At 46.0% G+C, this 27,955-nt stretch overlaps 1 protein-coding gene across 3 annotated transcripts in view; it reads right to left on the bottom strand.

The window, feature by feature from the left end:
• The window catches only part of nrp2a (neuropilin 2a), a 60,009-nt gene extending 35,161 nt beyond the window's left edge, over positions 1-24,848 (bottom strand). For all 3 annotated transcript variants that reach the window (XM_026157736.2, XM_080297999.1, XM_026157737.2), the window contains exons 1-3: positions 23,932-24,848; positions 14,704-14,881; positions 4,522-4,703 (exon numbers count right to left, since the gene is read on the bottom strand). In XM_026157736.2, the coding sequence (XP_026013521.1) occupies positions 4,522-4,703; positions 14,704-14,881; positions 23,932-24,007 (436 nt within the window). In that variant the 5' untranslated portion in view covers positions 24,008-24,848. The remainder of the gene's footprint in view (positions 1-4,521; positions 4,704-14,703; positions 14,882-23,931) is intronic.
• Between the last annotated feature and the right edge of the window lie 3,107 nt (positions 24,849-27,955).

Here is a 27,955-nt window from a genome sequence, read left to right as displayed (position 1 = left end):
AGGGTAATTTACAGCCAAGATCTCCCCATCCCTTCAACCACTGACCTCAGCTCTGTGTGTTAAGTGTACAGTTATAATGTAGGAGTAAGCAGCATCAATCTCCATGTGTCTGTAATGCGATCATAACGACAGCAAATGAACTGCGCAGTACGCATGAGTCACATCTCCTGCGAATGCTCCTCTTTGCATGTACGTTTTTGCTCACACGACCCGTTTCTTGCTGCCTGTTTTCCCTCAGTGTGTGCGTGCTTGAAGGTGTGTGTCTGCATGTGTGAGACCCAGTAACACACTGGCCTTGTTTCTCACTGGGTCACAGTGCAAAGCAAGTCTGCGGAGTCCTGCTGGTGAAATCTTCAATCTGAGCGCAGCTTGACTCCACCGCCCATCCAAACACGCCGTGTCTGTTACTCGAGGAGCTGTCGCCCTCGCGCGACGTCACGTGCCGATGCTCTGCCGAGTGTGCGCATATGCACCTTCTCTTTGCGTCACTGCTCATTAGCTCACAGTGTATGAACACGCCAAAAACAAGTCCCCCTCGCCCCTTTCTACCTCCCTCTGTCACCCCCTCATGTCTTAAAAACACACACACATGCCTGCGCACACACACGTGCCTGTCTGGTGCTTGCATCGCACCATGAGCTGCCATTTGGCGAGAGCTGTCTTCTGGCAAGGAGCGGGAGGTCATAGTGTGAGTGAGTGAGAGTGTGTGTCAGTGTGATTGGAGGTGGGGTGGGGGTAAGAGGGCGAGTTGCTGGGTAGAAACCACTCGATTCTTGCACATGAGTGCCTGATGTAGTAGCGGCAGCTCCACACGTTGTGTCAGGGCAACCCCTTTCCTCTCCTCCTCCACCCAGCGACGCGCCGGGCCTGTGTTCATTCACTCTTTCAACCCTCTGTCTCGCCTGGCGTCGACATACAACTCTAGCTGAGGGCTCACCTCTGCGTCTGCCGCACATCAAAACCTGCCTCACCCTCCTCTCTCTCACCTGCCTGTCTCCGCCTGACATACAGCTCACTCCTCGTATACAGTCGCGAGCAGATCTCTCGTGTAACCTCCCCACGCTTGAGTTCGGCTCACGGTTTCCATTGAAGAAAATCTCTCCCGAGGCATCTGGGGAAGGGCGGTGTACGTGCATGCCTGTGTAGATGTGTAGCGGAAGGGGCACGCTACACAAGGGTGTGGGGGGAAGGGTTGAAAACCCACAACAACAAAAACAACAACAACAACAACAACACTGTGAACAACTGGAAGACCCAAGAAAAGGAGAAACAGCATTCTTGGCATGCTGTGGTTTGACACTTTTATATATCCGGAGAGACAATTCGAGAGGAATGTTTCTTCTTAGACTGATGCCTCTGTTGTGTTGTTGTTGTTAAATGAATTACCATTATCAATTGTTTTTCATCTTCAGCACACACACACATACAAAAAAATGCAGATGCCAAAAAAAGCCCTCCTGCTGTTTGTGATCAAAGCCGTTCACGCGGTTGCTGATAATGTCTCGTTATTTCATTCCGGGTACGCGTTTTTCCTCATCGCTGATCAGTCTTAAGCGCTCTTGTTTTTTTTTTGTGCTCGATTTATTTATTCATGACTTTAATTCACCTTTTGCCGGTTAATTACGTGAGCGTGATTTCGGCAGTGGGATGGGGCTCATGGGTTTTTCAGGAATAAACAAGTTGCAATCAGCCGTAACAGCCATCACTGACGCGTCCAATCAGCATGATAGCATCAGAGAGACACGCAAGGCCAGTGTGTTATGTCTGGTACTTGGGCGGGGGTCCCTGCCGTAGGCTGCGCCCTCTTCCACCACTACCCGAACCCCCAGATGCCACAGAAGGAGTGTTCTGCAGCGGTCATGGAGGAGACCCAATGCCCCAAGGTTCTCTATGCTCCCATCTTAACACTGGATTGGCTGCCACTGTTTTTCTGCCCCCACTGAGCTACTGGTGGGCTTTGGGGAAGGGTGAAATGGGGGCTTCCATCATAAGTCTTCCCCTTGTAGCCGTGGTAACAGCATCAGCAGCACGTGACTTTGTGTGGGGTGGTAGTCAGGGCTGTATAAAGGGTTAAGCACGCATGAGTAGGACCAAAGTAGGCCACAACAATAAGGGGGAAGGGAGGGGGGCTGTGCACTTTCACTGTACAGTAGGATTAAGGCGTTTGTGCACTGTATGTGTGCGTGTGTGCGTGCGTGTGTGCATGAGTATAGTGGACTGAGGGATAGATGGAAGACCCTGGCTCTTCTTAGGACGTGAACCGAAGGGTGAAGGGTTATTTGGGACGGATGTAGAGCCAAAGGTCGACTTGTGATCCTCAACGCTGAAAGTGATTAGCTCTAACTGTGCTGTACCACGCCACTTACACACACATAAACCACACACAAACACACACAGTGGCAGTGGCACAAACAGATTGCTTGTCCAATTCAAAAAACCCCTGGAGTAGCTACAGTCACTGCTTATGTAATAAGGTTGAATGAACAAAACAAAAACAAGCCACAGTATCATTAGTCCAATGCAGAGAAAGCAGGGCAGGATATCTCAACACACACACACACACACACACACACACACACACACACACACACACACACACACACACGGACAGAGTCAAAACCAGACCTGCATTGTCTGACTTCCAGACACAGTGTGGTGGGGTCAGCCTCAGCTGTCTGTTTAAGATGGGGAGGAAGCTGAAGACACGCACACAAACACACACGTCTCCCAGCTGTTTGCACAGATTTCTATCTGTCAGGACACACCCTTTAAAAACACACACAGACCCATAAACACAACCTCCCAACCTCGACACTGTACACACAAACTGAGTTTTGTGCAGCTACATTAAAACAGACTGGACTAAAATTCATTTCTCCATCACCTCCCAAAAATAAAAGCGCGCAAAAATGCACAACGCCTAAATCCGTTAAGAATATTAAAAATAACGCTTGCACAATTGCCACTTCTCCTCTAGTAAGTAAACACATCTCAGCCTCGGATCTCTGTGTACCCGTCAGAAGTTGTAAGCTGTTTAGAGGGCCCGGGCCTGCCACGGTAAGACAAACAGCCATGATGAGAGAGCGTGCAGGCGCTGGGAACGCCGTAATTAACACATGGCCTCAATCACGCATCCTGAATTCATTTCCACTCTCTGACTCACTCCTTCTTTGTCAGTTTGTCTCCCTTAACCCCAATCATTTTCCCTCTCAGTTTGTCCCTCTCTCTCTCTACCTCTCTGTCTCACACACACACAAACATACGGGTCTCTCTTCCCGCCTCCACATACAAACATACATAGAGCCAGACAGAATCTCGCACAACAAGCTGAGTGGAACCACCCACACATGCAGCCAGCAGACACCTACATGTGCTCGCACAGTGACACCAGCTCTTACACCCCTGTATTTATACCAGGATCTTGTTAAATGCACGGCAACCGCATCCCCCCTCCACCACAATCCACCAACCTTCGATCCATCTATGCGTGAGACAGATGCAGTCAGTTATACCGCCAGGGTCTGAGCTCGGTGTCCTCGGTAACATCAAATTTGGGTCACACTCATTTGACACAAAGCCAGGGACATTTCTTCAAAGGTGGGAGGTGAATTAACGAATTCTTTCTGTTTTCGCGGTGTTAAATTGAAAAGCATTTCCAGACCCAAATCAGGAGTTACCTTTAACTGCTGCAGAGACAATACGCTGGCAACTCGTACATAAATCTTGTTCCCCCCGAGGCCACCTGACCAATTCACCTCGCCTCCTCCCACTATAACTCACACACACAAACACACAAGTGCCACTAAAACAATACTTCAACCTTGCCCGCAAAGCGCACTTCACCTCGTGCACTTTGACGACTTTTGAGAAAATTCCATTTCGCCACACGCTCGTCTCCATCACTCTCCTCGCCTCTGCCTCCGCTCATAAACCTTTGACCTTAAGTCAAACTCCCAAGTAGCCTCGGAGCTCTTTCCATTTTCCATCATCCCACAATAACCCTTCCCACACCCCAGTCTTCCTAACGGCCCCGGAGGAAGTGTATTCTTGCTTCATATAAGAACGCATTCCTCACGTGCTTTGAGGCAACTTAAAAGTTGTTGTTTTTTCCTCGCTCTGTAAGTTTTGCCTGCATTCCCGGTCCCCTCTGCTGAAGTAAATTACTGGGAAAGTGATGGGATGAGTGATTGCGGGTTTTGGGCCGCTAACATGAAGGCGAAGGAGGCGCATGATGACAAAAAACCATTAACTTGAGTGTTTTTGAGAAGGGGAGCCTTACGTTTGATGAAACATGTCCCACACATAAACTGTAACAAAATGATGCACACTGTTTTGTTTTGTTTTTTGTTGTTGTTTGTTTTGCTTTTCATGTAATATAAAATATTGCTTGAATTGCCCAAAAATATCTGCAGAAAAACAAGAAAATTAAGAAAAAACACGATGAACTGTGTGGCGTTGTTGACTTAATGTGGCACTAAACAGACCCAGCTTTAAGAACACAACCCGTTAATGCTTCCTTACCTGTTTTGAATATCTCGTAGCGCAAAGAGAAGCCGGCTCCCTGATGGGCGTAGTCAGAGACAAATCTGATTTGGAGGGATGGCCCAGATGAGATAATTGGCCCTGGGGCGATGTTGCTGCAGTGCCGCCCCAAAACATCGGCCGTCTCTGAAGTTCCATCGCGGATCTCTATGAAGTCGTATCTGAAAAGAATAAGAGAAATGAATTAGATTCTTTCCTGTTATGTTAAAATGTTCTCTTAAAAGCATTCCTTAAAAAAATCCTAGGATGCAGCATACTCAGAGTTTAATGCATCAGGAAGGGATTAAGAAAGGTAAAGAGATAAAAGGAGAAATGTAGAGGGGAGATAAATGTAGATAGTTATGGGGTTATGCAATCGGCACAGCTAATAAAAAACAGACAGGTGTGGATCTATTTACCATCAGAGTTCAGCCTCAGGACAGAATACACAGAGCGAAATAGCACAACACAACTTCAAGACACAAATAAACATCTCTGCCACACCTCATATGTGCTGCTTCCCCTCAGCTGTATTCAATAAATTTAGCTCTTATGACCCAGTTCTGCTTGAGACAACAAGCTCAGATCCCTCTGACATCAGCTCGAGGTTAGCTCCCGCCATTTTACCAAATCTTGGATAACAGGAAAGAAAATGAAGAGAGGGCTGCGTTTGAGCAGAACGTAATTGAACAAGTGGCTGCAATCTGAGGGTGAAGACTGGGGCAAATGGATGGATTTGTTAATAAGAGGCGCAAAAATAGGCAGGAGCTCATGAAATAGTAAAACGGTGAAGGCTGGGGGGGATGATGACATTAAGGTGAAGGAGCAGAGAGTAAAATTGGTCCAAAGAAATGCACAGGCACCTTGCTTATTAGCTTACACATGCTTGAGCTCTTGGCTCATTTTGACCTTTGACTAGCTAACTGACCCTGAATGATAAAAGCAAATTCTCAACTGGCAGGCTACTACGCATGTGTGTGTGTGTGTGTGTGTGTGTGTGTGTGTGTGTGTGTGTGTGTGTGTGTGTGTGTGTGTGTGTGTGTGTGTGTGTGTGAAAAACACACACAAAGAGGCAGCCCAACCGATTGATCCAAAATTAACCCCGAGTGTCACTCCTGTGCCATTATTAGACATAAGCGGCGACACAGAGTCACAGAGTTCAGTCAAAAGAAGATTGTTATTTCCATCCGTCTGTCCTGGGAGCAACAAGACCCACCGCGATGATCATGTGGGGTATAGGATGAAAGAAGAAGCCGGCTTGGAGGTGGGTTGCAAAGTGGCTTGCAGATGCACCACAGCTGCAGGCTGATATTTAGTATCTGTTTCCCTTTAAGGAAAATACTACATGAATGGATTTTACAGCATCAAAGTTTTCCAAATTTCCACTTTTGCACTTGTTTTCCACAAGGACACAAAGTTTAATGCAGCTATGTAGCCTGTAAGAGATAACACACATAAAATATGGATCTAAAGATTTTTCATTGATATTCATGTAGGCAAAAAAAGTCTATGAATGGTAGACTAATTTGGTCTCCTTAGCTCCCTTAACGGCTAGCGAATACTACGCAGTGTATGAAAACACAGCCCTGCCTTGGACAGCCATCATTAAATTATATCATAGCTCTGCTGATATGATAAAGATGGAGCTAGTTCATGTTTTGGAGCTGAAAGTGAATCACCAGGTTTCAGGATAGTAATTTTGGGTTGTGTGAATACTGGAAGGTGTGGAAATCTCCGTGATTTTTGCTTGTTTCTAACTCAGTGCTGGATTACTGTTTTAAAGCAAGTTTCAATCATTTTCATCCAAATAGTGTCTGAGAGGAATCTGCACTTTTCTATCTCTTATATTCTCTTAAGCATGAGCTTGTTTTGCTGCTGTATGAGTACAAGATTTGTGTTGTTATTGCATTGCAAGTTGTTGCAACTGTGAATAATTTCCTTGTAATTTTATAATCTATCATGATACTCAATCGTGTTTCTCTCTACAAGTGTCTTTACCACACACACACACTAAACACAAAACACTGGGTTTCCCAATGTAGCTGACTGCATTGCTGCAGGTGTCCTGCAGCTACACCCTTCAAACATACAGGCATGCAAAACGCACTTGCTTCAATTAGTTTGTGTAACAAAGCTGTCACAAAACAACAGGGCTGCTGTTGTCTCGCTAATTAGCGTGACGGGTTGTTTGATGTTAAAAAATCGTCGCAGATGACTCCGGGTTTTGGAGCCGCCTTCAAACCCAGCATCTCGCCAATGTCCCGAACAGGTAAGCGCTTTCCCCCCCGCGACTTCTCTACAATGAAAAGCGTTCAGAAGAGATGAGACAAACCAATCAGCTCAAGGCTGTGTTTCTTTGTGGAATCTCAGCACTAAGACTGCTTTTGTGCTGCCTGCTTGGAATAAAACCTGGATTAAGTAGAGTCACTAAGCCTCTTTTTTGGCTATCGCATTCCTGCAGTGTATTGATTCCTATACAGAGCATTCAAGCTAAGACTGCTGATGGAGGGATAATCCCAACCATATTAATCTAGGTCAGAGTGGTACATGCACAGGTGAGGCTCGAAGTGTGAAAATGCTGCAATGAGCCTGCAATATCGCCACATGAAAGCATCTGACCAACAAAAAGAACGTACAGGACGAGGCGAGTTAATTAAACCAAAAAAAAAAAAAAAAGAGTACAAAGGACATGCACTTTGGGAAATAAAGGAATCTCAGGTTTGATTTGGCCTTGGGAAGATTTTCAGGTCATGGTTTCAGAGAATATTTTAAAGCCGAGATGAAGGTAAGAAGGTTTATATATGAGGCAAAGGAGGGTTTAACGAAAACAGTGCCAGAGTTGGATTAGGGGGGAACTGCAAGACACAGTTTCTGAAGCCTGATCCGTTTACTCTGGTCGCAGCCAGTTGATGGGTTTGTGGACTTGCAGCTTTTTCATTATGTTCATTTCAAGGCTAGTTGTTGGCTTCCGCAGAACTTTTCACACAGCTATGTTACCTAGAGGAAGGTGTTTAGCTAAAACTGTACTGACACACCTGTTAGCTTGGTTGGATTGAGGTGCGATCACATTCATGCCACGAACAAACTGCTCTGGAGTTAATTTAGAACCCCACCAAGACCACCTCCTCCAAAGGGTCTCGGTTTTGGTCTGAACTTGAGTGGAATTACTGTGTCCACTTCTGCACAGGTGAACCAGAGTCTAATTTAAACCAACCAAACACGGCTGGTGTGAAAGCAGCCTTAGGCTAAATAGCATGATAGCCTGATATTGCTACACCTCCTGAACCGGTTTCAACAGTTTCACTCTCTCTGCCTCTCTCTTACCAATTTTTATTGTTATTTTTTTAAAAATTCATAAATCTTAAAGTTTCAAAGGTGCACTGCGACATGTTTCAGTCTTCCTGCACGCTCCTCCAGTCTAAGCTTGTGATGACGACTGGGGCTCAAGCCAATCTGCACAAAAGAAGGCCTGAAGAGCTCTCCTCCTAGTAAGTAAAGAAGCTGTTGTCCAATACTCTTATACGTGTCTTGGTTGTAATCCTGCATTACAGAGGCGATCGTAGAGGCTTTAGTGGCAGGCTCCAACTGTGAGTCTGTGAGAGCCGCGGCCAACCCTTAAGTACGCCTGCTTAGGGCTGTTACTGACACATGCTTTAGGGAAAACACACACTCAAAACATGTGCCAACAAACACACAAAGACAGACGCGTACACAGACACATGCCGCATAGACAAGCACATGCGTGCGCGTACACAGTCGATGCTGCATCACCAACGCCGAGGATAAAAGGCCCGCGAAGGAGCTGAGAGCCTAATTAGGTTTTAATTGATTTTGGAGTGGGTCTCTATCCTTCCCTCCCCTCTCCCTCTCTCCTGTCGTGGATTAGCGTCAGTGAGTGAGTGTTCCTCAGATGTGATTATTGACCTGTTCGCTCAGCCTCTCCCCAGGCTCTGATGAATACTTGCATGAGGACCTGACGTGTGAGAGCCCACTGTCTGTCTCTCCCAAGCACACACTTGATTGCATTCCAGGACACTGCGCAGACACACACATAAATCATTTGCACATGCGCACTCGCACATCTGCGCCCATGAAGGTACGCATTAGCGCCGCATCCCGCTCTCTCACACACACACGGAAGCAGAAAGCCCCCATCCAGATCCAGATTCCTCTAGGAATTGTTTTGATTCAAACACCGCCTTTCTGTCTGACACCATCCATCCTCAACTTTCCGTCTGTCTGGTGGTCTGTCTAGGTCTGCACGACCAGCCCTGTGTTAAGGAACCATTATGGGGGGCAGCAGTTTCGACCTCCCTCATTTCCCCTATAGAATATAGCTGGAACAGAGGGAGAAGGTTAAAGAAACTAAAAACCCTTAAAGGCCAGTAATTCTGCACCAGCCCAGACACGTCTTCTCTTCCTCTGATCTCATATATCACGACACCCCTGTGCCTTTCACACATTTTGCTGTTTGCTGGGGACCGGGGACATTTCCTGCAGGCAGCAGTGCCTCAGTACAACCAAACGCAGGCCCAAAGCGAGTATACATACACACCACACACAGCAGAAACTGTAAAAATAGGCTACAAAAAAATCGAGAAACCACTAAAGACGAAACTGGTACGAGCAGTACTGGTTTCTTTTAAGAGATGCCAAATTGGGTGCTGACGGTATCGTAAACAATGAAGCTGCTCTGGAAGATTACTATACATGATGACACTTTATCTAAATTACATCCTTTATGAGGTTTACGTAGCAAAGATTTATTTATTGTCACATATTTGACAATAATCAGTCCCATTAAACAATGCGAGCTGTGCTTGTATGGCACCTTTTGGCCTTACTAGAGGAGAGTAGTAGAATGAGCACTATTTATGTGAAGGGGCAGATTTAACAACCTACCTCGCGAAGAGTCGACGGTCCGCCGTATTCGCTATCATCGCCCATCATTTAGCAGGTGTTACTGTGAAATCTGGGAACTTCTCAAAGCCAACATTAATCTTGATGTGTTCATTTAGGCAGATCTTCTAAGCAGGAGCTTGTGGAGAGATATGAGGTTGCAACCCTTTGTTAGGTGTTAAGTCTTTTTGCAGAGCACTGTTTGCTTATATATTTATAGGCCTTTTATGCCTCTGTGGCCTTACTAACCCTGCTAGTGGTCACTATGCAATAATGTGCAGTCAGTCCTGTCATTCCCCTTTAGGGATCTGCTATATACATTTACAGTCCTTGCTGGTACCGTCCTCCTGCATCTTTTGTGAAATCAGCACATGAGTTCTCATCTAACCACCCTTCTGTAAAAGAGCTAGCTTTGTGTATGTGTTTCATTTAGTTTATTCTCAGTGCCTACACAAAGCATTCTCTGGGAACTTCAGCACTATGTAAGAGATCAACACGTAATTTGCCACGGGTGCGTCACTGTCTCCTTGATTTATTTTGTTTATGCTGGTAAAAGGGGAACAGCTGTTCTCGAGCATCAGGAAATCAAACTTGGCCGTACCCTCAGACACTCGGGGCCGTCGGCTGAAATGATTTCCCCCCTTCCTGTTGCCTGTGTTTCTCCACCCGTTTTTTCTGCTTCTCAGAGCTCACAGAAACCTCAAGACCCCCATCCAGTAAACAATGAGGCGCTGTCTTTGGCTTTCTTTCGTCCACCTCGCCGCGATTTACACAAGCAGAGGCAGAAATTAAGCAAAGGCACACACACCCAGATATTCACATATCTGAACACACACTCCCTCCCACCCGCAAAGGGGACTCTAATAAGCCATAAGTGCCTCTGAAATATTAACTAGATGCTGCGAGCGAAATCCCAGCAGATCCGCGGGGGCCTGCCATCTTCAATCTAGCCCCCTCCAAAAAACAAACAGCACTTCTCCTTCTCATCTCCTCATGCCTCGCCGCCCTCCCCCTTGCTGTCCATCACGAGTTCATGCTTACAGATGACTCGGGCCAAACCACTGACCACAGACCGTCTAGGCTCAGCCCCAGACCTTCTAGTGCAGCATCGATCGGAAGCATCAAACTATAAACGCTGTCTGCACTGAAGCCGTGACCCTGCTGACTCTCGCTGGACGCGTTTCACCTCTATCGAAGCATGTTGAACGTTGTGCTTTCCTCGCGCCGCGGCGTAGTTCATCAACTCTGATTACATTTGTGACAGATGAATACAGAGACAACAGTGCTGCAGCTGCACCGGGCTATCCTAATCACATGCTGGGTTTTTACGGTTAATTGTACCAGTTAGCCATTATATCATCATTAAATCCCGGCAGCTGTGTTGACTGCTGGATGCTGATGACCATGATTGTGTCCTAACTGTAGGCCAAATGCCAGATGTTGACAGATATGATCCTGGAACAACTCCCTCCTTTAGCCATGACCTCTGGGAGCTCGTCTGTCCTTCCTTTCATCCTCAGCCATCATCCTTCCCTTTCGCTTTTTGCGCCTTCTTTACTTTCCTTCCCCTCTGGCTATTGCTGATCATTTATAGATTTCCCATTACAAGCGGAATACAGACATTGATCCCACCCCTCCCTCGAGCTCTAGCAAAAAGGCGATATCATGCATAGAAACACAGAGCTGGTACGTGTGTTGGTGGCACTTCTCGCTGTGGCCAGACATGTCACAAGCCCCGGGGGGTGGGGATGGGTGTGGGGGGTGTCTAGCTGTGTGTCTGAAGAGTTATAAAGTTATATAATAAAATCTTTCCACCTCAGGCAGACTGCATTCAATAACAAATAACCAAATAAAAGTGAGAAAATAAAAACCGGGAAAAAGTGCAAGAAATGGATCTTCTTGAATGACTGTTTTTGTGTCTGTGTGTGTGTGTGTGTCTGTGTGTGCGCGTGCACCCACCCGTTTCAATGTTTAATTCAAGTGCATAAAAATAAAACACCTCCTTGGGCGGGAGCGAGAGGGAGAGAGGAAGAACAAAGGGAGAGATGGAGGGAAGGAAAAAATCGGAGGAGGGAGACGTCGAGAAAGAGAGCTGGAGAGAAACTCTCTCTCTCCCCTTCCTCGACTCCTGGTATATCACTAGGTAGCATCCTGGGGCTTGGTGATGGCAGATTGCATTAGAGATATGGGCCTGATATTTCATCTAGCCTTTATTACATTTAGTTCGCATCAATCGGCTGGCAGCCTGGAGGTAAGAGCTATTTGGCACATGGCCGGACTCCCCCTGAAATGAAATCCTGAATTAAAGTGCCACCTCAGACATGGAGCGCCTGCATAAGGCTCACGATTTGATTGCTGCAGTCGAGCCGGTGTTTGGCTTCGTTACATCGCACGAGTACTGACTGTTTGAACCCGCCGAGGGAAAATCACCAGCTGGCAGGGGATATTAGCGTTCAGAAGCCTTGCCTGAGCTGACCAAGCACTTTTCTCAGTTTTATAAAGGCCTAAAGTGCCTTGGTATGGGGTGGGGGTGGCGGTGGTGAGGTGATGACTGATGAGCACTTTTACACCGACAGGTTGCGTGCTTAATAGCGCACGTGCATGCGTGCTTTATAAGCATATCCAAAAACATATGTTCAGCCTTTCATGTGACCATTTTCCCCCCGTTTCCTGCGTGCTTCCATGATCAGCAGTCCAGACACCACAGCCCTGCGTCTTTCAGGTAACACCGCTTCGGTTTTCTGCTCTGCCATCTCTGTAATCCCACCTGTCACGCAGATTTTCAGCCCCGGCCGAGATACCGAGCCCTTCCCTCCTCCTGGAAAGCCCTCTGGCTCCCCTTGCCCTAACCTCGCAGAGAGGACCGTGAAAACATGCAAAAATCTCCTCTCTGCTCACTCTCTCACACCGCCATGCCTAATCATACAGGCAAGAAAAGGAAGCAACCCGTAACAGCGCTACAGGGCCTGGATCAATCCGTGTAAAAAAGAAAAAAAAAAGAAAAGCATAACACGGGATGGAGAGAGGAGGATTATCAAGCCCTATTTTGCTGTTTTCTGTGCCTTAAAGGGTTCTCTACAAAACACAGAAGGGCACACTGGTGTTCAAGTTGATGCATAAAAACATGTTGGCAATATTCCCTATTTCTTTCCAAACTGGGGGGTGGGGGTCACCAGAGGTGTGATGGATAGAGAGGGATGCTAACCGTGCAAACTTGCAAAACGTGCTTGCACAGTTACTCACTCATAAACGCCCACTCACACTCACACACTCATACATACAGGATGAAGGGAGACTGAGTGGGAGTGTGTGTTAGAGGGCACGCCGAGGCCTTGTCCCCTTCAGGCGTGTGTTAAAAAAAAAAGTTAAAAAAAACCCCATCCTAATAAGATTGTCTGTACCGAAGGGAAAAAAAAGAAGAAGTAGAAGAAGGGGGTATTTCAGTTTCTCTTCCTCCTCCCTCAGCCTCCTCCTGCCCTGCATGCCTTGGGCTGTGAGAAACTGCCTGACACACTGCTTATCAACAGCTGAGGCATCCCTCCCTCCCTCTCTACCAGTCCAACAGGAAGTGCGGGCACGCCGCATTGCCGACACAGCGATGCTGGTGTCAAAGCGGAGAGGCGCTTTAGTGCAAAAAGATAATTACACAACAAAAAAACACGACGGAAACCTGGAGTTTCAAAGGCGGCGACATCAAAATAACATTTCAAGTTCAATGCCGTTGCGGCGCTACCGTGCGAAAAGAACCCGTCAAATATTACAAAACATTTTCCAACCAAAGCGGCCATTCATGCGCTCATGAAAGCAACGGTTTTTTTTTATTTTGGTTTGGTTTTTCTTCCCTTCTCCCAGCCAGACAAAGCACTTTGTAGACGAACAATGCAAAAAATAAATAAAATAAATGCAAAAAAACCCCATTATTAATTCTTCAATTTACCGAGTGGAGAAGAGAGAGAAAGTGCACTGATAAACTGACCAAATGGACTCATCGTTTGACCAAAATTGGTTGTATATAAAACTGAATTAAACAGTAGAGACTGGGAGCTTTTTCCACCCTCCCGCTACTGTCTTCCTCTGAGGTCATAGACAATAGAAGACCATATGATTTGGATTATTTATGTCTCTGAGAAAGGAAACTGACCAACTCGCTCATATCGAGATAAACAGCTGGGTCTCATTCCCTTCTATTACTTCTTAAAGCCTCCCCTGTTTATTCTCTCTCGGCCCACCCTCCAATCTCTGACTTCAAAATACATCATGATTCATTTTCTTACATCCTATCTTATCATTCTGTCTTTACTGCCCAAAAGCAGACGCCGACTTCCAAATATTGCTTGGCATTTGATTATCAGATGGAGGGGGGATTAGAGCTTTATAGTCTGGGTAATGCTGGCTGATGCCTTCAAAAGTAAATTTCAAATTTTTACATCTGTCAAAAATCTTCCCGAGTAGTCTGCTGTTCTTCAGAAGGTTAAAAACCTCACCTTATATGGTTCTTAGCAGGATAAAACACAAATACATCCTGGCTGACAACGCTTGTTTTTTAAAGCTTAACCAGCGGAAATAACACAGGAACTTATTATTAAACTATCTGAATCATTCTTTCCATTTGGGTTTTATTGTTTTATTGCGACCTGTTTTTCCTCGTCTGTATTCAAGAGTGTGTGAAAGAAGCAGAAAACCTTGGGATGTGGAAATGAGCAGCATTTCCTGTCCTCTAAAACACAGAGGGTTGATATTGCAGCTGATGTGCCCTTGAGCAAGGAATTTAACCCCCATAACTGCCTGGGAGAAGGCGACTAGCATCCAGGACAAAATGAGTTTAATGGTTATGTGCTTCTACATGGAGCTTATGTGCTTTCCATTTTCTGAATAAATAATTATGTCAGAAAATATAAAAAGAAAACCACAGTCTACCTAATGGTCTGCTATTCACAGGAAGCCTGCAATCTGCAATTAAAATTTCCTTTGCGATTGACCTGTTGTGGTCAAAATGTGGATTACGTTTCAGCAGCCTGGAATTGGGCCAAACCACCCGGCACTGAATTATAACAGTATGTAAAAATCTGTGCGCCTCAACTGGAAATTACTTGTTTGAGATACGGATGCTTTCGCAGCATACTAATGAACGTGTCAACATGAATCATCATTCAGCCACAATAATAGCACACCATCTTACTGGTGAAGCCAATTTTCCCCTGACAGAAAAGAGTGGGTTTTATGGACTGCACCATTATGACCTGAATCCAGCTCCTTCCCCCCTCCCCGGCCTTCCCGTCTTACTTGCAGTCGAGCCTCTCGATCTCAAAGTGGGGGTTGAAGTTGAGGACGATGCGCTGCGAGGGCTCTGGCGCCGTGATGATCCAGTGGCAGTTCTGGTGTGGGGGGTACTCCAGAGGATAGCCAGGGGAGGTGATATAACCGGCCTCGCTGGCATCTAGCAAACCTCCGCACTCCGGCGCTGTGTAAGAGACAGAAAGGTGAGTTAGAAGGTGCTGGGAGGTACTGACTATAAAGCAGGCGAAGAGGAGCGGTTAAAAATGTTTTATGCATGTTTTTATTTTAAACATAATTTGATGCATTTCTACACAGCGTCATTTGCAGGGGCAGACTCATTTAAAGCACTGAAAAATAATAAATAAATAATAAAAAAGATTGAGGAAATGATGCGCTCCCCTAGTGCAGCATCTCAGTGGGCGCCCCTTCATTTACCTTGCTTCTCTATATGAAGATGTGATGAGCAACAAATGAACAGTAAAACAAAAGAAAGCAATTTAGGCTGTCAGTTAGGAGGAAATTGGAAAAACTTCTCCATTGTGGATTCTCAATGCAAGCAGCGCCACATGGGTAAGCTATTAAAACAATAAAAGATCATTACTGTTGCATTTGGTGAAAGCGCGCACACACACACACAGAGAAACACACCGAGCCTTTTTCACCCTCTTCCACACCCAGGCTCTTATCTCCCTACTCCCCCATAGGGAGCGTTCTCCAAGTGTAATTGTTGCTCCTGCAAGCCAATCTGCAAACATTAGGACACATTCCCTGATCCTATCACCTCTCCCAGGAACAATAGCTTGCCAATAGCGTAGCTCTGCAGGCTTAGACAGGAAGTGACACGCAGACGGCCTGTCTAGCTAGGTTCTGGGGTTCACCCCTACTCTGTAATGAAAAGCTAACGCGCTAACAAAAGACCCCATTCTCTGATTTCGCCCCGTGAGCCATGGCGGCTCTCGCTCTCTCCGTTATCTCCCACAAACATGCTAAACACATAAACTCACATGCACATACAAAAGAAACATATATGAGTATTCTGCACACATCCACGCACAAAGCCCGGCAGCCTTGTGCATATTGGTTCTTTATTAATCTTACTCTGCAACAGATTTGAGATATTATCAATTTTAGAGAAAAGAAAAAAAAACAGGGGCACCACGACAACAGCAGGAGCTAGCTTAGCTCAGATGGTCCCAACCTTTTTCATTTGATGTACCACCACAGCTCTAAGATTAATCCAAACTGCTTTCATCCACAATGGTTCTAATGTTTTATTTTATGATTACTGATCAATTTTACCTGTTAAATCTTTTAAAATTCTGTTTGGATAGCATAGTGCTAGCTAACAACTTTAGCTTTTCACCATACTTTTAGCTAACGTTTTTATCCATTGTTTTAACTTCCTATTGTAACACTTTGTACATACATTTTACTTTTATTTAACTTCATGTTTGCTTTTACTTCTAACGATAATCTTTCATATTTACTTATCTATTTTCTGTGTTGATTTTTACCGGTTACCCATTACTTTAAGAAGTTACTGCTCGGGTCGGTTCAATTCTTACTCTTTTTGGATTTTCTTATTAGTTGAGCTAATCTTTTCATGTGCCTGCTGGTTATGGAGAGAAGCACCAAAGACATAATCAAAGAGAGACGTTCAGATAGTGAAAAGAGACAAAGAATCCTAAATTGAAATCTATGGAAGAACCGCAGAAGTATATCTTCCAAGGGATAGAAAAAAAATAGACTAGGATAGACGCTTTAAAAATGTATTTTAGGGAAAAGTCATGACTTGTTAAGCGTTTCTTTAAGATTTGACTGATTCTTTCCATTCAGTTCTTTTTGTCCTGGTGAAAGTTAATTTAGATAATTCTTCTAGAAGGACCTGAAGTACACTCTGGGCTAACTGTATCCCTGTTTGGCAATCCCTTGTTTAGCTTATGTTTGCTGATCCTCCAGTGAGATCTTTAATAACCAACACGATTTTGAACGCAACAACAGACAAATCCTGTTTCACTACAGTAGCGGACGTTCATAGGAATACATATGAGGAAGGAAAGGAGCTGAGACAGGAACATGAATCATATGGCATTAACAATGTGTCACTAAACGTTGGCCTTAACCACTCAGCTACTGGAATGAATCCATTATTGACATAAATGGGTTGATATTTTTGCCTGTTTCTTTCAAATTTCTGTGAAAGCACCAATAAAGGAAACAGAAGGAAAGATAAGGGGGGAAAAAAACAGCACCAAAGGCTTGAAGTGTAATAGACCCTTCAAGTGTTGACATTTCCACCGCCTATTGTGCTTAAAAGGCACACTTAGATTCTCTGACATTTGATAGAGCTGCGATGGCTTCCTTACTTTGTTACTGGAGAGGAGCAACGCCCACGCTCACATCAGGCACACGCACACACACAGAGCTGCCGGTGATTTCATGGGAGCACATGACTCCAGCTGCCCACATTGCGTACGCACAGATACAAACTACTGCACAAATATACACACACGCAATTTTAGCCATAAGTGCACACATGAATACATGCTTTAACGCACGCCCACGCGTTTAGGTGCACGTATAAATACACGGAAACACAGAGAGCCACTGCACAATGTTCAAAGGACCACCCACACACACACACAAACTCACTTCCAAAAACACGCAGAGGGCCTGTCAATCACAGGAGGGAGGAAAAAAATCACTAACTGAAATTTTTCAAAAAGATAGCAGGGATAGGAAAGAATGACAAAGACAGACAGAAAGACCGAGACACACACACACACACACACACACACACACATAGACACACACATGCACAGACATCTCTTTATCTGCCGCGGCTGTGCAGACAGACAGTCATTGTTGGGAAGCCTATGGAGGGGACGGTGTGCAAGAGGCTATCAGCGCGCAGAGCCTCGGCAGATTAAGTCGTTTGGGGAGAATCCTGCAGCCTCAACACTTTTTTTCCTCTGAGCTGCCCATTCAGTGGCCTCCAAAGGAGGATGAAGAGGAGGGATGCAGGAGAAATGACAGAATGAGTGGGAAGAGAAGGGGGGATGAAAGGATTACAGTAGGAAAGGAAAATGGGAGATGTGACAGAGAGGATGAGGGTGAAGAAAGAGGATGAAGAAGAGCAGAGGGATGTGAGGAAGGGTGGAGGATTGATGGCGAGGCGATGGATAAAACACGGATTGAGAAAGAAGGGGAAAGATTGATCGGAGGGGGGGTGAAGGCGGCAGGCTGGGTTGATTCATGATGGGCGGTGGTGAGCACATAGGTGGGAAGAGCGAGGGAGAGGAGTGACAGGCGCGGGGAGAGGGAGGAGGCGACAAAAGGTGATGAGGAAGGGGAAAAAAATACAGGCAGCCGAGGAGGAGAGAGAAAAGATGGAGAAAGGAGCGGGTGCGTGTGTGCAGCGCAAAAGAGCCTGACGAGCCTCATTAAGACATGCCTGCTATCCGGTGCTGTCCTGCAGATGCCGACCCCCAGGGGGAAACCTCTGTCAGTCACCTCTCACACACACACACACACATGCACTGGCAAACATGCGTGTGTGCAGTTTGGTGGGTGTTTGTTTGCGGCTGATGAGAAAAAAATTAAATAGAAGAAGGAAAGTGACAGATGTGTGTGTATTCTCTTCTAATTTTTTGAATAGCTCGCCATTATGAGGATGCTTATATGGTACAAATGTGTGTGTGTTTCACTTTAAAGCAGAATGTTTGGGTGTGAACAGAACTTGTGGTGCTGGATGAGTAACAGAGGGGAAGCACTCAGGAGCTGCCAGCGAGCTCCACGAATTACACTGTCTCTTCTACTAGAGCAGCCCATCTGTCTGCACACAAACACTCACACACAAAGTGCTGCATATGTCCCTACCATGCATGGACCAAGGCCCTATTACAATGAACAATGCCACTTTTATGCATGTGTGAGTCTTAAGAGTATGTTTGCAGAGCTGCGTTTTGAGTGGATGGAACTGAAATCCAAAAGACATAAAGCACAGCGCAGACTGTATCAATGAAATTAATTAATGACTTTTGTGTGAGTGTGAGCGCGCATTTCTTTTTTAGTCGCTCCTGAGACGTCTTCGCACCCAATGCGATTGCCTTTATCTTCATTATCTGAGAAAATGTGCATACGTCTGCATGTCTTAGCTCAGGTTTCTGCAGCATGTGTGAGTTCGGCTGCACGTCCCGCCGCTCTTATTTCTATTAGCTGCCTTATCGGGGAGGCACGGCGTCACGCTCTGGGATAAGCCGCGAGTGCGAGGAGAGGCGCTGATAAATCCCTCCATCATTCCTAGTGTCTCTCGTCCCGTCCCTTGTGCCTGCTCCCTCCCCGCTTCCCCACCTTAATTAAAAAGTGCTATCACCCAGAGTGAGGGAATACGAGGGGAGTGAGTGGGCAGCACTCATGCATTCAGACATTCAGAGAAGAGCATGGGGTTGTCTCTCTGACTGCTTTTAATCTCACCCATTCGACACTAGGCTGGGCCAAAGGAGGGAGGGAGATGAAGAGGTGGGGACCTGCTTTAAGACCTTTTAGGTCAAACCAGTGTGCGCCTCAGCAGCAGGGAGCGTGGCCCACCCAGTCATAGATGGTTGAGTTTAGTCAATATGCTGGTTTCAAATGTTTCTTGTTGCCGTATTCAAAATAAAAGCGTTAAGAGAGAGAGACTCATGCTTTCTCTCGCCAGGTACTCCGACTTCCCCCCTCAGTCAAAAGACACATGTTAGGCTAATCGGTGAGTCCAAATTGGCCATGGATGTGATGCAGGTAAAGTGTACAGGTGTATGCATGCAAGGAAACAGCAAGATTGTTAATAGACCAGAAATATAAAAATAATGAGACAAGAACTGTTGCACTTCTATCATCCAGCTGGTTCTTTATTTCTTATTCCACGTTCATATTAGTTTAATTAACCAATAACTTTATTTCAGAAAGACATTTGAGACTCATTTCACTTTTTTTATGCTCTGTTCTTGTCGTCGTTTCCTTTCAGATTGAGGAGTCTGTAGAAATAAACCTGAGGATTACAGTTTAACACCTTTATTCATTCCCTGCATTCTGATTGGACGCCCATAACATTTTCTTGTTCCTGTCAGGGGGGGCTGTGTCTGTGCTTGTGAACATAAAACAAGCATAGAAATCTCTCCCCTCACTTACACAACGCTGCGTCAAATTTACATCTAAAATCAAATACGCTGTAGCTAAACGACGGCGTTCCGCTGAAAGCTGAGCCTGATTTCAGTGGTCACTAGCATGCATTGATGCTTAGGTGGATTTGAGCTTGTGAAACCTGACCAAAAGCAAATAACAGTCGGCTCCAAGAAACGCAACAGTTGCTGACAATGGCTTTTTTGTTAAACACTGTTAACTGTGTTTAAAGGGGGATTATTTCTTTTAAGAACTAACAAAAGCCACATCAAAAGCAGATAATATCCCCAAATCCTCTTTGCCTCCCTTTTCTTTCTCCTTCTCTACTCCTCCCTCCCTAACAGGATAAGTGCCCCACGTTAATCAGCTAAATGCACAGCGCTGGCCATTCCGATCAATGGATCAATGGATCAATCGAGTAAACAGATGGTCACTGGTGCCTTCAGCAGGAGGTGGGTGGAGGGGGGGGGGGGGTAATGGTGTGGGCCTAATCCTAAACGCTACCTGGCTACTGTATCACGTCTCCTTCTCCCCCCACCGGTGCACCCCCTCGGCTCTGCGCGCCAGTGTCAAACCTGCACCACCGAAGCACTTTTCACAAAAGATTTTCCCCGTCTAAGGTGGAGCGAGCCTACATCAGCAAGGGAAAGCTGTGAAGAATTGAGCTTTGCTGCAGGAGTCTTGGTGATTTGTTAGCACCCTCTACCCCCCACCTTGCAGAGTGTTACCTTGCAGTGGAACTGACTGCTTAAAAAAAAGGAAGAAAAAAAAAAAAGTAACCTCTTTTTGGGTGAATTACACTTCTTACAAAAAAGGCAGTTTCTTCTCTTTAAATTTACACTCCTGAACTGCTTCCTTCTTTTCAGAACCCGCGGTTTGAATTGCAGTAGATTCTAAAACACCCTGCCTCTTGACAAAGCTGACCCCCTATGGCTCCCTACCTAAAAACCCAGTCCCCGAGCGCCCGCTAAGATCCCCCCCATGTGCAGCTAATGCGACAGACTGAAAAGACCCAGCTCTGTTTTATTTATGGGGGTCTTGTATTTAATTTCACCCTGAGTGTGGTGAGCTGTTCAAGGGCTTTGTGCGAGCCTGTGACTCTCATACCTGACTGGTATTGAACGGGCCGCTGGGTTTGTCTTTGGCTATGAATGCTAAGAGAGGTGACCTTGTTTTTTTCAGATTAAAGTACAGAGAAATGCAAAGGATCCTAGACGAGAGGAGAAGACAAGAGGCAAAGGGGTGAAGGGGGAGAAAAGAAAAAAACATGAATAACATAAACATAAAATTTACTAAGTTCTTTTCACCCTGGAGCTGATATTATTAAATAATAGAAATCCAACTTCTAAAGAAGTCAATACCATGAATGGAGAGGATGCACAGCCGCCCGCTCAATAAACATGCAAATGAGCTGCTTAATGGCTTGAATATTAATGCTTGTGGTAAGGAGTAATTAATGCACATGTCAGCGAGTCAAACTATTGTGATTACAGGACAAGTGGAATGGAAGTGACTCTTCTTCGTGCAGAAATATTGCAGCAGAAAACTGCCTGAGGAAGAACCACACACAAAAAATGGTGCTTTGTAATGAGGGTGAAGGTGCCACCAGCAAAAAAAAAAAACAGAAGTCCACAGCATGACCTGTCCAAGCGCTGAACATCTTTAGTGGATCATTTACCCTGGCACCTCGTAGGATTTCTACACTTAAAAGAGTTTCCTGGCTGGGATGCCTCAGGCGTGCATCTGCTCGTTCCATAACATTACATTTTAGGGGAAACCTTTTGCTGCTGCAAATGTATCAAGTTGCCGAAGCACAGATGGACTCTGTCATCACAAAACAGCAACTCTTTAGAAAATGAAACACTTTAACGTGACTCTGTGTGCTTAACATTCACAAGAGGATCTCTGCGATAGTATTTTCACCCCTGTGGCTGGGGCTTTATCCCACTTTACGTGACGCTGTCCCTTCATGAACCCTGGATGCGATCTGACTCTTGACCCCTGCACACTTTGATGTCGTCCTTTTCCTCCACCATGCCGCTTGATGCAGAATCCACTCAGCTGATCTGGTTTCTGAGCGTTCCTCCTCTTTGTTGCCTTCGTGCTATGGCTCGGTCACTCTTCTGTGCTTTCTTAAACTCTGGAGTCACCGTCTTTCTCCCACTCCCCCTGTCTCTCTGTTTATGCTGCTCTTGCTTTCTCCCTGTTCTGTCTCTGTTCTGTTATCTGTCAGTCTCTCTTTCCTCTGGCATCTGTGTGTAATGTGGCTCTTGAGGGGAGTACAGAGGCAGGGAGATGTGGTGCAGTGTCTTGGCAGGGGAGAGAGAGAGAATAGGGGGGGATCCAGCTTCTTGCCTGCCTGATGACTGCCAAGAGGCCCACATCTGTCTCTGATCAACGGGTACATGCGCAGCCAGTGAAAAACACACACACATTCAGAGGGATGTCTGAGATAGCTGTCCTATTTAAAACAAGTAGCTTAAAAAAAAAAAAAAAAAGAAGATGGGTGCAAATGAAGTGAAGAGAGAGCTTGGCTTTGTTTTGAGGCACGCCAGCGGGTGGTATTGTAAAGGCTGAGCAGTCATGATGAGCTCACGGACAGCTCCCCAGCCCGCCTACTCCCAGTAGACTACTTATGCAGATCGCATAAAATGTACATCTTACTACAGCGCATGATGATTAAGAAGTAAAAAGCCAGCACTGAGAATCACAGACACGCGAAAGAAAGACATAAAGCAGTTTTGGGTTGCGAAATGCCACCTGATCACCACAGCGGCGAAGAAAAGCGCACATAAATATGAAAAAGTGTGCCACCGTAAATGCGTCAACAATCCGAGACAGGAACGAGTGAGCCGAGCGTGAGGCCATGTGTCATCCCACCAGTGGCGTCACTTCTCTGTATGGTAAGACAAGCCTTGCTCACCACCAACAACAACCACCGGCTTCAAATCTGTCACAATTTCTGTCCGCGTAAAGAAACGGCACGCGTGAATTTGTAATCCACTCATTTATTTGCCGGCGATCGAACGCATCGCGATCACCCTGATTTTTATGCCACATGGTGAAACCTGAAATTTATTCCCCCCCCCCTTTTTTTTTTTTTTTGAAGAATACAAAGGACTCATGTGGTTAAGCTATACCACAGTGCCGTTTCTGTTTGAACAGTAAACTACTTAAGTATCTTAAAACAAGGCTCTAAATCCATACCAACTGGCTCCTATTATGCTGCTCCTTATCTTCCTAGTTGCGGTTTTTTCTTTTCTTTTAGACGGCTAAGAGCGCAGAGGTGGCGGTGTGCCACTACGCCGCCTGGAGCTCTCAGCCTTGGCTTCACCCTGCCCAGACAACCCGGAGGAGCACGAGGAGATACTGAAGGAGAGACTCGTGGTGGCTGATGAAGATAGTGATCCTATTAGTCAACACAACTGAAGCTCGTACGCTTTTACGCACGGGCTCTGTGAGACGCAGGCTCTTCACCCAGCTTTAGCCGTTTTCATCACGATGTGCGCAAAAGCATTTTAATCAGGCGTGGGGTTAGTTTATACCCAGAGATGATTAATCAAAGGAAAACAACTGATGAGAACGGGTTGGATAAACATCGTGTTTAAATTTAACATTCACGCTTCACGGCAAACTATTCTAAGCGTAACAATTTCCACTTTCCGTTTTTCTAAATATTTAATGAACGCATCCATGTCTTTCAGTTTTTAATGTTTAGTATGATTTTGATGAAACAAGTGCATAAGATCTAAACATTTAAAAACAAAACAAATAAAGAGCCTTTCCTCCGCAGGCTGCTGTATTTGCCATATTTAGCAGGAATAAAACATCAACAGCTTTATCATGGGAGCGTTTGTGTGTTGAAATAATTTGAAACATATGACTTGGAGACCTGGAAATGAATTTGAAGGATAAAAGCAATTACAATGACCAAGAGAAGATGATACTTAAATGTGGTGCTTATAGTAAAAACACGTTCCCGTGATTTAGAGCAACGTTTAGTGTCAATTAGGCTGTTTTGGCTGACTCAGATCACGAGTGCGTCAAAATCAAGAAGTAACCAAAAAAACTCACCGTTTTGTCCTCTGACTCTTAACGACACATGGCACACTGCCATTAAGAATCCAACCAACGAGAACACAAAATCCATGTTGAATCACACACAAAACCAAAAACCAAAAAAAACTTGTAGATAGTTTCAAGTATCTAATGTTTCCACCTCGCAGGATTGAAATGCTTCCGTTCCTCCAAAAAAAAAAAAGAAAAATCCACAGCCGTTTGGGACCAGCAGTGAAAACTAAACCGCTGTAGTAAAAAGCCCACGGTGTTTATTAAACCATTGGTGGAGAAAAGTGTGTGCCAACTACTTGTCACTGAGAAAAATCTGAATATTTTGTAAGCGCTGTCCTTTTGACTATGTCCATTTAGCGGAGCGATGCCACCAAACCGCATCCAAAAGAAGAAGAAGAAGAAAAAACCCACAGTGAATCAACAAACTCCTTGATCAGTGCTGCGTGCGCTCCGCAGCTGGGAGGCTTCAGGGGATATCTGCGCCTCGCAGAGTCCGGACAGGACAGCAGGCTCCGGGGTGCGCCAACTTCTGACCGATGAGGGGGACTCTCCCTGTCCCGGTATCTCCCTATAACTCTGCGTCCTCCCGCTCGCGGATTTTACGCACACGAGGGTTTGGCTGGTTCTCCGGTAGGAGCGTTATAAGAAACCCGAAGAAAAAAAAGTCCAACGGTAACAGCTCTCAAAGCCACGTAAACCCCAGTCCGAAGCTGCTTCCCAGCGAGGCACAAAAGTAATGAAATAAATGAAAAGCAGCGCGCTCTGGATCCTCAGAAACAACGAACATGCCGTGCCTCCTCCTGCAGCACCTCTCCTCTCTGCTGTCTTCGCTCCTCTCTCTGGTAACGGCTCCGTGAAGCCTGCGCTCTGCCCCGACAGCAGCGTGGGTCCAGCCTGTGAGGTGTGTGCACTGTGTGTGTGAGTGATCGCGCTTTTGAGCTGAGCAGCTATCGCGTTACAGTCACGGCGCCTCGGCTCCGCCCCCTCCCGTCGATCGCCGGTTATAGGATGTGTGTGTGTGTGTGTGTGTGGGGGGGGGGGGCACGCTCTCCCTCACTCGCTCACTCACACACACATAAACAGATGCATCCTATTTCAAAAGACACCACAGATATTAACTCTTCCACAGATGAGACCGAGATTAAAAAAAAAAAAAAAAAAACATTCTCATGGTAAACCAGGGGATCACAGCTTCTCCTGGGGCTGTTTAAAAAATAGGCGGGGGTGCAGATGAAGATCAAAAATATATCACAGAGAGTGAGAAAGAAGGGAGTGTCTGATTAGTGAGGCGGGTGGCTGCACAGCCGACTTTTGCCACAAAATACACACACGCACAAGAACGACCGATAATATATGTCAAAGCCCTCGACTGAGTGGAGGGAGAACCCACCTCAGCCCTGCCCAATTTCAGCCCTGCAATCAACAGGGCTAAATACAGAGCGGGAGGCCGTGTAATGACACAGTACCGAGCCCAAAATAATCTGCTGAGAAAGGCCTCTCCAGCGTCCAGCCCATGTGCCCTGCCTATGGCTTGTATTACCGTGTAATGTAATGGACTGGTTGAGGCCTGGCTGTGTAATGAGGTACAGTATGTAGCCTTGCTGGCATCTTTCTTTGGAAATGTGCATTCCTAAAGGTCACAGCAAACTCTCTGAGGCAATGTAAGATACTGTACTGCTTCTCTGTAGGAGCTTTTACCTCTGAGTGTGCACTTTTATAACGTTAAGCATCGTCTTCTTTCTTTATTCTCCACACAACCTGAAAGTTGTGTGGAGAATAGTTGTGTCTTCTCTTGACATTTACTACAATGTCAAGAGAAGACTCCCCCCCCCCCCAATGCCCTTGACAGAAGGTTGTATGACAAGTCTGTGTGTCACTGTCTGTCTGTCACCTCAGTCAACTGTCAATCCCCCGCCGCTACACACCCCCAGGTTTAGAAGACGCCATCGACTTGCGGTTTTCTTACTGCCTGTCAGTCATTTTAAAACCCACCTCTGGCCCTGAGGATACAATGGCTGTCAGATGTCACTGTGATTGGCTAATCTGAGCTTCGAGTTGGGGGGGGGGGGGGGGGTCTGTGCCCACATGAACTTTTGTTATTGCACATTTTGGTATCGATGGCAAGAAAATACAAAGCCAGTATTACTGATACCGATACCTTCATTTTTCATAGTGCATGCCTGACACATATTTTTTAATTTCCCCAAAATTAAAAAAAAATTACACAGCACAATTCAGTGGGCTATATACAGAACTTAGAAAAAGAAGTATCAATCCAGCCGTGCTAATATCGATCTGATACCAAATGGATTGATCCGCCCACCTCTACTGCCGAACGCCTTCAGTGTATCGAGGACTTGATTATATGCGTGTTGTTTGCGTTATCTGAGGCAAAAGCACTGACTGAAGTCTTTAAAGAGCAGAAGTGATCTTTGCTTAACCTCCGCTATCACCCTTTCAGAGAGATAACAAGGAAGAGAGAGAAGACAGGCGCTTCCAAACCTTCAAGCAACACTGGGTCACTTTCTGCTCCGCCCCTCCCTTCCGTCCCCAGGGGTCATTTGATACTCCCCCTCCAACATTTGTCAACATCTCTCCTCCCACCATTGCCCTTGCCCCCCCCCCCCAAAATATCGGGTCAGCACATGGCTAATGGAAGCTGAACTGTGGGAGAAGTACAGTGGGAATGTTGTGGATGCAACGTGTTTGGATTTAACCCGCAAGGGAATACACGAGATACTGTGAAGTCTCAGATTCTTGGTTGCATATGCATTGGTACTCCTGGCAACAAGCTAATGCTGCACAGCACTTGCAAGCACACCTGTCAATCAAACTACGGTCTTGATGACTTGTGAGTTCCTGTGTAGGTGAAACATTACGTCATGGCTAAATCTTCTGTTTATATAGAAAAGGAGATGCAGTGGAGAAGAGCGAAGAAGACATTTATAAGAAGACACCGTTTAGGAAATGCTGAAAATGACTAAAGCGATACGCGCTGGAAGCCTGTTTAAAAAAAGCCACAGGTCACGTCTCTCAGTGAAAGAGGCCTTGCAACAAAACACTTAACCTGCCGCTGCAATATGGGAACCCCGTTTTTCTACAGAACCCCCTCCCAAGGTCTCACCATCTGTATTCCCTCTCTCGTCTCTCTGCCCCAAAATGCAGTCGACAAATGGCTGCCATACAGTCTGAGCCCTCACCCCAGCACACCTGTGCTGTGTTCACTCATGAGCGGTAGAGGGGAACACAACAGGGCCTTTCTCTCTCACATAATGTGTGTATGTGGGAGTGAGAGAGAAAGAGAGATACCAACCGCTGCCTCTCTTATCACAACCCGCCCCGGAGACTGACGGCATGACTGATAACTCTCCCTCATTTTTTTCTAACCCCCCCCCCAAATACACTCACACACACACATCTCCATCACACACAAACACACACCTCTCTACCTCTTCTCTTTCTCTTGCAACACCTCTCCTACACTCTCTCGCTCCCATCAGTGTTTTTCGCCGTAGTCAGCTGGCTGTGGATTCAAGGAGGAAGCTTTGCGAAAGTCGGGCAGTCTTTGAGAGGCTGAGTGATCCCGGTTGAGGCCTTCAGCTTTCTTCTCTTCATCACTGACAGACAACTTTAGATCTGACGGTGGGAGATAAGCCAGAGATAGCCCCGACTTGACCCTATCAGCATCTTTAGTGTGAGCGTCCGCGTGTGTGTGGGCGGGGTTACAGGCACATCAAGAGCAGAGGGTCGACAGGGACTTTCGCGACCTCCTTTTGGTCTTCACGGGGATGATGCTTCAGAGATGTCCGGCATTTCTTTGGGGGACCGCAAAGAGGTTTAAATGATAAGAGCACTCACAGGCACACATGTAAACAAAGCCACACACAGGATTCTGGAGTAAACCGATGGCTGCTGCAGCTTCAAAGGGGATGCAACCCATTAACAGATGCATATTTTTATTCTTAGACTCGTCAAGATCATTTTATCCCACGCTTGTCTTGGTGCAGTTCCTCGACTCATCTGCCGT

The sequence above is a fragment of the Astatotilapia calliptera genome, chromosome 23, assembly GCF_964374335.1.
Source record: "Astatotilapia calliptera chromosome 23, fAstCal68.1, whole genome shotgun sequence".
Lineage (NCBI taxonomy): Eukaryota > Metazoa > Chordata > Actinopteri > Cichliformes > Cichlidae > Astatotilapia > Astatotilapia calliptera.
Note: the sequence above shows the minus strand (reverse complement) of the source record. Positions and strands in the feature narration are given on the sequence as shown.